Genomic DNA, 12,835 nt, shown 5'->3' with positions numbered 1-12,835 from the left:
GCTGCTTCTGGCGAACCAGAGCAGCGCACAGAAACACTGTTTACCTTCCCGCTGGAGTGGTACCTATTTATCTACTTGCACTTTGGCGTGCTTTCGAACTGCTAGGTTGGCAGGAGCAGGGACTGAGAAACAGGCGCTCACCCCGTCAGTGGGATTCGAACCGCCGACCTTCTGATCGGCAAGTCCTAGGCTCTGTGGTTTTAACCCACAGCGCCACCCACGTCCCTTTTATCCAGGCAAGTAACAGGCCCTAATCACAGTTCAGGAATGCATTCTGGGCAAGCAAATGTACTACAAGAGGGTGCTGAGAGTGGCTGTGGCCTGAGGAGAGTTGAGAAGACATAATAGAATAGAATAGAATAGAATAGAATAGAATAGAATAGAATTTATTATTTATACCCTGCCCATCTGGCTGGGTTTCCCCAGCCACCCTGGGCGGCTTCCAGCAAAGCATTAAAATACAGTAGTCTGTTAAACATTAAAAGCTTCCCTAAAGAGGGCTGCCTTCAGATGTCTTCTAAAAATCTGGTAGTTGTTTTTCTCTTTGACATCTGGTGGGAGGGCATTCCACAAGGCGGGTGGCACTACCAAGAAGGCCCTGTGCCTGGTTCCCTATAACCGAGAAGGGCTTCCTGCAGCCAATCAGAAGCCGCGCTTTGGTTTCCAAACATTTCGGAAGTCAAGTGGACTCCTGGAAAGGATTCCGTTCAACTTCCAAGGTACGACTGTATTAGTTAAGCTTAAGGTCAGGCTTCCTCAACCTTGGCCCTCCAGATGTTTTGAGACTACAATTCCCATCATCCCTGACCACTGGTCCTGCTAGCTAGGGATCATGGGAGTTGTAGGTCAAAAACATCTGGAGGGCCGAGGTTGAGGAAGCCTGCTTAAGGTTGTTGTTTTTTACCATTTTTGAGATTTGCCAGGATGGACACAGTGCAGTTCTACCCAGGGCTGTATACTCCTCTGCACATTATCTGTAAAACAGCGTGCCATTTCAGATTATCCTTTCAGGTGCCACGCAGAATATGGGGAAAGTGGTGTTCACAATATGATACGATACGATACGATACGATATCTTTATTGTCATTGTCCCTTGCGGAACAATGAAATTGAAAAACTACATAAAACTACCACAAAACTACATAAAACTACATAAAAACTACATAAAACATTCAAAAACCCCTAAAAACTCTAAAATCCCATTTTAAAATACACTATACTACAGAGACCCCTTATTTACAGAGACCCCTGGTTTAGAACCAGAATTGCATTAGCGTAGAAACTGTTTCTCAGGTGGCTAGTCCTGGCCTTTATAACCCTATACCTTCTTCCAGAATGCAGAAGCTGAAAGAGATCATTTCCGGGGTGCGTACTATCATGTGCTATCTCTGCCGCTTTCTTATGGCACCTGGCAGCATAGATTTGATCCAAGGTGGGAAGAGTAAACCCAATAATTCTCTCTGCAGTCTTTACAACCCTGGATAGCATTGTTTTTTCCCTGGCCGTGTTTTTCGCTCTATAGGACACACTTTTTCCCCTCCAAAAATGAAGGGGAAATGTGTGTGCGTCCTATGGAGCGAATGCAGGCTCCTTGGCTTCAGCGATAGCAACGCGAAGCCTCCGAAGCGCAGAGGGAGAGCTCCCCCCGCGCTCCGGAGGCTTTTGAGTTGCTTTCGCTGAAACTCCCACTGCGCTCCGGGGGCTTCAGGCAGCTATCCGCAAGCCTTCGGAGCGCAGCAGGAGTTCCCGCCACGCTTCGAAGGCTTGTGGATAGCTGCCTGAAGCCTGGAGAGCGAGAGGGGTCAGTGCACACCGATGCCTCTTGCTCTCCAGGCTTCACTTCGTTGGAGAGGCGCTACACAGTTTTCCCTCTCTGCACGGCACCACTTCAGCGAAGCAGGAGGAGAAATGGAAGGGGCTCCGTTTCTCCTCCCGCTTCACTGAAGGGGCGCTGAGCAGAGAGGGGGAGAATTTTTTTTTCCTGTTCTCCCCCTCCTATGGTCCAGTGTGTCCTATAGAACGAAAAATACGGTACTTCCTAGACAGGTAATTTAAATAAATGTTCAGCTGCACCTTTTCATGAATTTCTTGCGTGGACTGTGCATCGCAAAACGCAACAGTGGCGACGTCCTTCAGGATTGGCATTTCCACTGTGCAGTCCCGGCCATCCAGCAGCGCTACCAAGGGACGCGGGTGCATGGGCCCATTCATGATTGGTGGTCGAATGCCTGAAACAAAAAGGGGAAACGGTGTTTTATACACATGCCAAGTTACATCTCCAAGTGAAATAATGTAAACAAAATATCTTTCTTGAACAGCTTACGGGTCATCAGAAGTAATGACCAGGGGTGGCAGAGAGACTGAATTCTGACTAGCTGAAGCGAAGAAAAAAGGTATAGTGGTACCTCGGGTTAAGTACTTAATTCGTTCCGGAGGTCCGTACTTAACCTGAAACTGTTCTTAACCTGAAGCACCACTTTAGCTAATGGGGCCTCCTGCTGCTGCCGCGCTGCCAGAGCACAATTTCTGTTCTCATCCTGAAGCAAAGTTCTTAACCTGAAGTACTATTTCTGGGTTAGCGGAGTCTGTAACCTGAAGCGTATGTAACCCATGACACCAGTGTAGTCGCTTCAGACCTTTAAAAGCGACTTCTTTTGAAGCCATATGAGAAAATGGAAAGAATAGAATCACCTCAGATCCCAGACTATGTACTTCAGGATAGTGAAATTGCAAAGACACGATACAAAGAGTCACCAAGAATATTCTCTTGTTGCACTTATTACATGTACAGAGTTACTCACCCCCAGTGCCAGATTTACATACAATGGACGCTCGGGTTGCAAACGTGATCCGTGCGGGAGGCACATTCGCAACCCACAGCGTCCGCAACCTGCAGCGCCGCGTCTGCACACGAGCGGGTTGCGATTCGGCACTTCTGCGCATAGCGCGACTTAGCGCTTCTGCGCATGCGTGAGAGCCGAAACCCGGAAGTAACCCGTTCCGGTACTTCCGGGTTTCGGCGTGTCCATAACCCAAAAACGCGCAACCTGAAGCGTCTGTAACCTGAGTCATGCCTATATAACCAAAACAAGCTATAGCTTAGGGCCCCACTCTCTTGGGGGTCCGAAAATATTTAAAGGAAAAAACCCCTGGAGGTACATTTCCAAAATATAAGATAAAAAACAAATAAAATAAAATTACTTTGATAAAATGCATATTTTGTTATGTGCAAATGGCTTTAGATACCTATTAGGTCCATAAATTACCATATAGCATATATTAAACGCAAAAAACAGTGGAAATTTGTTGTTGACAAAGGACAGCTGGACATAATGAAGTAGCTTAGGGCCTCATCAAACCTAAACCCAGCTCTGCTCTCCCCAACACCTGGAGAACTAAAAATTCCCTTCAGGTGAATTTTTGAAACATTGCCCATAATGGCACATGCTAGGGACCTGGGTGGACTTATTTACAAGCCTCGCAATAAAGAGATGCTTCAGCTCTTGTAAATTATATTTTAGGATTCCTGTCATGAGAGATTACCTAGTCGTTATTTAACATTCACTGCCCTCCCCCAAAACCCACAGACATACTTTGCCGCACAATAAGCTGGCATACATGACAGAATGAAGAAAAATGAATAACCAAAGAGGACAACTGGTGATATTCCTGTTTGTGGTTATATTACATTTAATTAGTGAAGACTATTCACTTTAAAAGCTTCATTTTGAATTCTTATGACCAGAGGGGAGATTTTCCTGCAGTGCTATAATGCACTGATCTGTGGCACTACGGTATAAAACCAGCCTAATTAAATAAGAACAAAATTTATTTTGCTTATTTGTAAAAAGAAAGGAAGACTACTCCAGGCATAAGCGGTTTTATGAGTCTTCTACAATCACACTCTGATTGAGGAAAAGCAGGTATGGTTGATGAAGCTTACGGAACCAGAGGCAACAGTTGGTCAGAATCAGCACCACACCCAACCATGTCCAACTTTCCCAATTTCATTGAGCTGTAGAGTTGGAAGGGACCCTGAGGATCATCTAGTCCAACCCCCTGAAATGCAGGAATATGCATCTATCCCATACGGGGATCGAACCTGCAACCTTGGCCTTCTCAGAACCAAGCTCTAACAAACTGAGGAAGACACCCAGGTACAAATTCAACAGGGCTTTGTTTGTTTTGTTGCTATTATGTTAACGTTGTTTTATAGATATGAATGCTGTCGTGCTTTGTGAATCTTACACTATGATTTTTGGTGTAACTGTGATGTTTAGCTTATTTTTTAGTTGTTCTGTTAATAGTGTTACACAGATGGTAATTGTTTTATTTGTGATCTGTGAACGTTTTACTGATGATTTGTTCAGTATTCTATACAATTTATGCTGTATTCGTGATGTTCCATTATGTTATTTTTTTCTTTTGTTTGTAAGCTGCTTTGGGATTTATTTGAATAAGAAGCAGCATAGAAATAGAATAATAACAATAATTATCTGTATTCAGTATATCTGAAGGAGTGTCTCCACCCCCATCGTTCTACCCGGACACTGAGGTCCAGCTCTGAGGGCCTTCTGGCGGTTCCCTCACTGCGAGAAGCCAAGTTACAGGGAACCAGGCAGAGGGCCTTCTCGGTAGTGGCGCCCTCCCTGTGCAACACCCTCCCACCAGATGTCAAAGAGAACAACAACTACCAGACTTTTAGAAGACATCTGAAGGCAGCCCTGTTTAGGGAAGCTTTTAATGTTTGATGTATTACAGTATTTTAATTTTAATTTTTTTTTGGAAGCCGCCCAAAGTGGCTGGGGAAGCCCAGCCAGATAGGCGGGGTATAAATAATAAATAAAATAACAACAACAACAACCTCAGCCAGACATGAAGCCAAGTGAGCAGAGGTAGTTCCTCAATCTGTCTTTCCCAGAGCTAGGTTTGGGGAATTTTTTCAACATAGTTTCAGTTTAATATAGTGCAAACATGCAATTCTGGGTTAAGCAGAGCTAATCGTGGATTCTTAACAGTGCTTTCGGAACCTAGATAGCTGCCCAGATTTGACGGCTGTTAAGATACCTGGGCAAACCTTGTAAATGCGATTCGTATTCTGCAATTTGTCATGTTTAGGATGGGCAACACATGTGAATGACCAAGAAGGTGAGTGAGGTTGAGTGAGGCCCAAGGTCACCCAGCAGCTGCATGTGGAGGAGCAGGGAATTGAACCCGGTTCACCAGATTACGAGTCCACTGCTCTTAACCACTACACCACACAGCAAGAGCAGTGAGCCAAACGATGGCCAGAAGGGTGGGGACAGGGCCGTCTTAAGCATATCTGGCGCTGTGGTTGTGGGAGAGGAAGGGAAAGGAGATTGTTAGCCGCTTTGAGACTCCTTAGGGTAGTGATAAAGTGGGATATCAAATCCAAACTCTTCTTCTGTGGGATGGTAAAGGGAAATGGCCAGCAACAATGACTTCATGGGACGCGGGTGGCGCTGTGGGTTAAACCACAGAGACTAGGGCTTCCTGATCAGAAGGTCGGCGGTTCAAATCCCCGCAACGGGGTGAGCTCCCGTTGCTCGGTCCCTGCTCCTGCCAACCTAGCAGTTCGAAAGCACGTCAAAGTACAAGTAGATAAATAGGTACCACTCCGGTGGGAAGGTAAACGGTGTTTCGTGCGCTGCTCTGGTTCGCCAGAAGTGGCTTAGTCTTGCTGGCCACATGACCCAGAAGCTGTATGATGGCTCCCTCGGCCAGTAAAGCGAGATGAGCGCCGCAACCCCAGAGTCGGCCACAACTGGACCTAATGGTCAGGGGTCCCTTTACCTTAATGACTTCAAACTCCACACCTGCCAACGTTCTTGCTGGCAAAGCAAAAGGAGGTCAGGGATGACCTCCAATTACCTCAGGACTGGCTTGATGGGGCAGCAGTGGGTACTGCAACCCGGGTGTTTTGTCTCCTTCGCTGGAAGTTTTTAATAGTTATTTTCCTATTTAGTTGTCAATGTTTGTACAGATGGTGCACTCTCTCCCTCTCTCTCTCTCTCTCTCTCTCTCTCACACACACACACACACACACACACACAAAATTACAGAGTTTTGTTCACAGTCATTCAGATAAGAAGTCCCGCAAAGATCTGTGGAACAGACAGCATCATGGAAAGTTGCATATCACAGGCGCTAGTCTAGGACTGTCCAGACACATTGAACTTACAAACAGCAACATGGAGGATACAGGCTGCCTAAGAAACAGCTGCCTTCAGTAGCAGAAGCACAGGGCTATCAGTAAGAACGGACAGTGCTGGAGAACCATAAGGGACACAGGAATAACTTACAGTCTAAGAGCCTAGCAATAATGCAACCATTCAAAACTAAAACCCAGGGTTTTAACGGCCGACGAACGAATCTAAAATACGGAACCCAGTTAGAATGGCGCTCCCCTTTGTCTCCCTCTCGCTCTAAAAGGAGGTTGTGGTGTCAATCAGAGTGACCCACCTGTTAAAGACCAACAATGTAGCTATTGCAGACTTGTGCAGAACGGGAAAGGCAAGTTCAAATCCCACCTTGAATATCTCTGTATCTCTTAGTCCATCCTATCCCTCGGGGTTGTTATTATTCTGCAACCCTTGGGCTACAGTGGAGATGGGGAATCTGCGGCCCCCCAGATATCCTTCGACTACATCTTTCATCAGCCCTCGGCAGCATGATGGGAGTTGTAGTCCAGCAACATTTAGAGGACCAATGGTTCTCCATCCCTGGGTGATTCGTTTTCTCAGAAGCAGGTAGAAGGGGAAAGAATCTGGGTATCGTTGCTCTGACCCAGCTCCTGCCAACCTAGCAGTTCGAAAGCACACCAGTGAAAGTAGATAAATAGGTACCACTCCAGCGGGAAGGTAAACAGCGTTTCCGTGTGCTGCTCTGGTTCGCCAGAAGTGGCTTAGTCATGCTGGCCACATGACGCAGAAGCTGTACCGCCGGCTCCCTCAGCCAATAAAGCGAGATGAGCGCCGCAACCCCAGAGTCGGCCACGACTGGACCTAATGGTCAGGGGTCCCTTTACATTTACTCATTCACCACTGACAATTTTAAACCTGGGTTTGTCTAGCACCTGGGTTACCGAAAAGAGCACAAAGAATGTAACAGGCTCTCTCCACAAAACAGGTTACCACTTTTCTTAACATAAACCTTGTAAGTAGCCACAAACCTATACAGGGAAGTTTCTGCAAAGTGGAAGGGGATTGCATAGTTCCCCCCCCCCCCCTCGGTTATCAGTGTGCCATTAATTCCTAATCTAAGTAATATATTGGGAAATGAGGCTAGTGCGTTTTTTGTGGGAAACTTTCCCCACAAAATTCTCCACTACATCAATCTCGCCATTCCCCACTCCCAGCGCAAATATTTTCTCCATACCTTTGGTTCTTTTCTTTAAAGAAAAACTGATTAAATACAAATCCCAATTTGCTCCCCTTTCTCTATCCAATTTCTCCATGCCAGGCTCAACTGTATAAACTTCTATTGTGTTGCCTCTCACTCGTCTTTTCTCTAAAACTTAAAAGTCCCCAAAAGAGTCCCTTTCTGCCCTTCATCGTTTTGCTGGCCTTTTTTCCTGAAACTTTTCCAGCTCCTTTTTGAGATGAGGCGACCAGAACGGTAGATAGTTTTGTATAACGGTAGATAGTTTTGGCAATTTTATTTCTGATTCCTTTCCCTAACAATCCACAGAATGGAATTTTCCCTTTTCACAGCTGCCACATCCTGGGCTGACGTCTTCATCGAGTTACACAAATTATGCGAACAATCTTGCACAAAGCTGTGGGCTTCTGTTCTACTGTATCCCCTGTCTTGTAGTAGCCATGAGCAGATCTGAAGCATCTGCTTTTAATGTTAAACTAACCACAATCCCATATTATTTTACATTTGAACTCTGGGAACTGTAGTTCACTTAAGCCACCCTTGGCCTAATCTCATGGGCGGGGGTGAGATAGAAGAGGGAGGACTAAATTGAGAGAGGAAAAGGTTTAGGTTAAAGTGGCGAGACTGCTATACAGTGGTACTTCGGGTTAAGTACTTAATTTGTTCCGGAGGTCCGTTCTTAACCTGAAACTGTTCTTAACCTGAAGCACCACTTTAACTAATGGGGCCTCCTGCTGCTGCCGCACCGCTGGAGCACGATTTCTGTTCTCATCCTGAAGCAAAGTTCTTAACCTGAAGCACTATTTCTGGAGTCTGTAACCTGAAGTGTATGTAACCCGAGGTACCACTGTATGAGCCAAGATGGAAAGACACAGCCCTACTCCACTATAAAAGAATGGCTGTTAAAACTACTGGAATTGGATGAGATGGCAAAGTTAACATGTTTAATTAAGAGAAAAATCCTTACGGACATTTGTTAAAGATTGGAATTTTCTTATGGACTTTTTGCTTGGAAGAGAAAATGAACTTGTAATATCTGGATTTGAAGATTGAAAAAAGACTGGTTTATAGAAGATAGAATGGTTCAACGTGAGAAAATAAGATAGGAAAGCTGGAAGCTAAATGGCACCTTAAACCGATGTTATGGGCACAGCAACGGAATGTCTAGGCACACTTGCGGCGCTCATCTCGCTTTATTGGCCGAGGGAGCCGGCATACAGCTTCCGGGTCATGTGGCCAGCATGACTAAGCCGCTTCTGGCGAACCAGAGCAGCGCACAGAAACACCGTTTACCTTCCCACCGGAGTGGTACCTATTTATCTACTTGCATTTTGACGTGCTTTCGAACTGCTAGGTTGGCAGGAGCAGGGACCGAGCAATGGGAGCTCACCCTGTCGCGGGGATTCGAACTGCTGACCTTCTGATCGGCAAGCCCTAGGCTCTGTGGTTTAACCCACAGCACCACCCGCATCCCTTTTTATAAGAATACAAAGCTGAAAATGAAGAAACTGCAGCTAAAATATTATGTTCGTTTTTCACATGGCCCAGTCCTTCTCCTGCCCACCCCCTTAATATACTTAAGAGGGTCTCTTCTCCAGTCTTCAGAGTAGCAGGAAGTGGGGAGGCAGAAAAAGATCGTCCTTTCCTTCCACTCTGCAGTTTTAATCTGAAATCTTCGGCGCAGTACTGAGCCCAGAGCTCAGAAACTGCTTGCCCTAATGAAATTCCCTGTTGCAAAATGCGCCTAGAACAATGAGAGTTTTGAACACTAGAATTGGTTGGGTCTTAAGGAATGAATATCATATGTAGCTGCAGGACAGAGCCAGAAGTCCTTTAATTTTCTTCTTTATCCTTCTTTAGTTTTTTCTTTCTTTTCCTTTTCTCTTGCTTTCTGTTTCCTTAGGATTCTCCTCTCCTTGTCTTTTTTCCCTTCTGACTTTGTTCTCTTTTAGACTAAGCAGCTGCTTTATCTCTGTATAACGTGCAAATATACAGTGGTGCCCCGCAAGACGAATGCCTCGCAAGACGGAAAACCCGCTAGACGAAAGGGTTTTCCGTTTTGGAGGTGCTTCGCAAAATGAATTTGCTATGGGCTTGCTTCGCAAGACGAAAATGTCTTGCGAGTTCCTGCGGTCCCCCCCCCCTTTTTCCCAAGCCCCTAAGCCGCTTATCAGCTGATCCGCCAAGCCGCTTATCAGCTGATCCACCAAGCTGCTTATCAGCTGATCCGCTAAGCCCGCTAAGCCGCTAATAGCGCTAAGCCGCTAATGGGCTTGCTTCGCAAGACGGAAAAAACCGCAAGACGAAGAGACTCGCGGAACGGATTCTTTTCGTCTTGCGAGACACCACTGTACTTTGTAAAGGGGGAGTGTTTTTTTATATCTTTGAATAAGTATCAATAAATTTATTTATTTGTTAAGAGAAAGGAAATGGTGTGCGCAATCTCTTTTGGCTCCAGAGCTCCCAAACAAAATTACCCCAAGGGAATGTGGTGCTTGACAAAAAACCATTTCCCACTGCTGGTTTCAATTATAGCCCGTGATGAAAATTAACCATGGATTTGTCCTCATTTGTTGGAACAAACCAGTTTGAGCTAACCAGAGTTCCTCTACATTCAGACGTAGCAGGGAGCTCCAGTAAGCTTAGGGTTGTGTCTGAAAAGTCCCAAACGGCCAAAAATATGATGCAGATCAAACCCTCACTGCAACACAACTTGCAAGAACCGAAAATTAAATTAAATTAAGAATAGAATTTTAGCCACAAGCAAGCATTTAAGTTTCCATAGCTGGACAAGCATTTCCTTAAAAACAAAGTCAAAAGTTGATTAAAAACAGTTGTAAGCTAGTTCCAGAGTTCTAGGAACCCCTACCAACCTGACATTTCTTAAACTGGGTTTCAGTTTCAGAGTCATTAATTCCACTTCTCAGCTATTTACAATCTTCAGTGCTGGAAGTCAACACAGCAACCTGTCATTTGATCCTCCTTCTCATGTCTTTAATTTTTCTTTCAGCCTCCTGCAATCTTGAACCAAAGCTTTTAAAACTTCTTATCCACTGTGCAAGCTCTGTATCTTGGGCTCGAGTTCAAATTTTTACTAAAAAATTAAAAAACAAACAAACAAAAAAATACAGTAAGACAACATTAAGGGTCTGACAACTGCAAAAGCCAGCAAGTTCAAACTTAAAACGTTCTCACTGAATCTACTTTCCAACTGCAAATGAACAGAACAGGAAGACCAATTAAGTGCTGGTGGAAGCATGGCATTGTTTAGCCCAGGCATAGGCAAATTCCGACCCTCCAGATGTTTGGGACTACAATTCCCATCATCCCTAGCTAACAGGACCAGTGGTCAGGGATGATAGAAATTGTAGTCCCAAACATCTGGAAGGCCGGAGTTTGCCTATGGCTGGTTTAGTCCCTGCTGCTTTAGGTTAAGTTAACACCTATCCATAGAGTGAGCTAATTCCCACCCACCCCCAATGACCCCTGAATTTTTGAATTGTATTGATATTGATGCTCCATTTTATGTTGCATTTTGTGCTGTTTTTAAGTCGCATTTTAATAAATGTTTTATATTTGCTGTTAGCCTCCCTGAGTCCGGTTTTTAAACCGGGAAGGGTGGGGTATAAATAAAAATTTGTTGTTATTATTATTAAACACAAAAGTTAGAAACAACAACAACAACACACACACTTTTTCATGTTGCTTGAAGATTGTTACATAGTGCAAGGCAAGAACCGCTGAATGGCCCACGCTCACCAAGAGGAGCAAACTGTGATTGACAGCAGAGGGTGACATTAGCTTATGTTATCATCTGAAAAGCAATTGCTTTGTAAGCTCTATAGAACACATTTGGGAGGGGCAACAGCGATGTTTAACAATGACGTCGCGTGTGCATGTGTGTACGTTTATAAATATATACAACTCAACAGTACTTTGAGGGGCTGGGTAGCGATTTCATAAATGCACTAAAACGTGCCGTACGAACTGGGAGGCACATGAAGATACAGCACATGACCTTAGTAAGTTTACTGCAGCTGTAGGAACTAAAGATCCAGTGAGAAGGCTTAATTTTGAATTTCCTGTACATAGGGAATGAAGTTAAACCAGGCATAGGCAAACTCCGGCCCTCCAGATGTTTGGGACTACAACTCCCAGCATCCCTGACCACTGGTCCTGTTAGCGAGGGGTGATGGGAATTGTAGTCCCAAACATCTGGAGGGCCGGAGTTTGCCTGTGCCTGAGTTAAACCCTTAATGTCTTCCAAATGTATTTTTAATTATGTATCTAACAATGCAATTACTAAACCGCCTTTAGTCTACTGACCACTGGTGAAGCAGACCACTAGCATAACCCTACCATACATGTGTATATGATCCAAGGGTAATATTTAACCATTCTCACATTATTTCGCAGTGTTTAGGGCACTGTCAAGATATTCTGCAAACCATTCAAGATATTCTGCAAACCATCCTACTGTTAACCATTTAACAGATTTTTAAAAATTAAAAACTTTTCTTGATATGTGATATTTAGCAAAAATCAAGGACAAGAACAATATTTCACCAATATACAGGGCTGGCCCAAATCATTTTGGCACCTGAGATAAACCACAAAATTGTGCCCCCCATCCCCCCGCCAGGGAATTAAGGGTGAGTGGAATTACAATAAATTCTGTGGGCTCGTAACAATGATTTTATTTTCTGATTCAGAACAGATAAATCAACAAATTCCTGAAGCAAAACCTCTTCACAGCAAAATCCCCACCACACCTTGATCTGACGATAGCACCCCTTATGCCCTGCTATTGCTTAGTTTTAATGCAGCACATTGGACGGTTTTATTATATTTTATTATATTCTGATTACATTCTGAACAGTGCATTGAAGGCATAATAGCAAGGCTCTTTAGCAAATGTTTTAGGCGCTATTCTAAATATTAAAACTTTGAATATTGAAAATATGCTTTTTTTTTTTTTTTAAGTAGTTTTCTCTAAATAATAGCACAAATCCAGAGGGAGATAGGCTGCAATTCTACTACATTTCAACCACGGTATCCTACCATCTAGGAGGGTTGGGCATTGGACTTCCGCTCCTTCCTCTTGAGGCACGTCCAGAAAGTGGTAATGGCAGGTTGGTGTTTGGACCCCTGTATGCTCAGGGCTCCGTCCTCTCCCCCATGCTTTTTAATATCTACAGTTGTGCCCCGCAAGACGAATGCCTCGCAAGACGGAAAACCCGCTAGACGAAAGGGTTTTCCGTTTTGGAGGTGCTTTGCAGGAAGAATTTGCTATGGGCTTGCTTCGCAAGATGAAAATGTCTTGCGATTCCTGGGGTTTTTTTCCCTCCCCCCCCCCCCTTTTTCCCAAGCCCCTAAGCCGCTTAACAGCTGTTCTCTAAGCCGCTTAACAGCTGATCTAAGCCGCTTATCAGCT

General features: G+C 44.6%; 1 protein-coding gene across 11 annotated transcripts in view; it reads right to left on the bottom strand.

The window, feature by feature from the left end:
- Positions 1-12,835, bottom strand: part of CTBP1 (C-terminal binding protein 1) — a 53,658-nt gene that overhangs the window by 17,594 nt on the left and 23,229 nt on the right. For 7 of the 11 annotated variants that reach the window (XM_083440868.1, XM_083440864.1, XM_083440866.1 and 4 more), the window contains 2 exons: positions 10,275-10,495; positions 2,074-2,228 (listed from right to left, as the gene is read on the bottom strand). In XM_083440868.1, coding sequence (XP_083296994.1) covers positions 2,074-2,228; positions 10,275-10,281 — 162 coding nt within the window. In that variant the 5' untranslated portion in view covers positions 10,282-10,495. The remainder of the gene's footprint in view (positions 1-2,073; positions 2,229-10,274; positions 10,496-12,835) is intronic. The other 4 variants (XM_083440863.1, XM_083440860.1, XM_083440867.1 and 1 more) reach the window with 1 other exon arrangement.

The sequence above is a fragment of the Podarcis tiliguerta genome, assembly GCF_965153285.1.
Source record: "Podarcis tiliguerta genome assembly, chromosome: 5".
NCBI lineage: Eukaryota > Metazoa > Chordata > Lepidosauria > Squamata > Lacertidae > Podarcis > Podarcis tiliguerta.
Note: the sequence above shows the minus strand (reverse complement) of the source record. Positions and strands in the feature narration are given on the sequence as shown.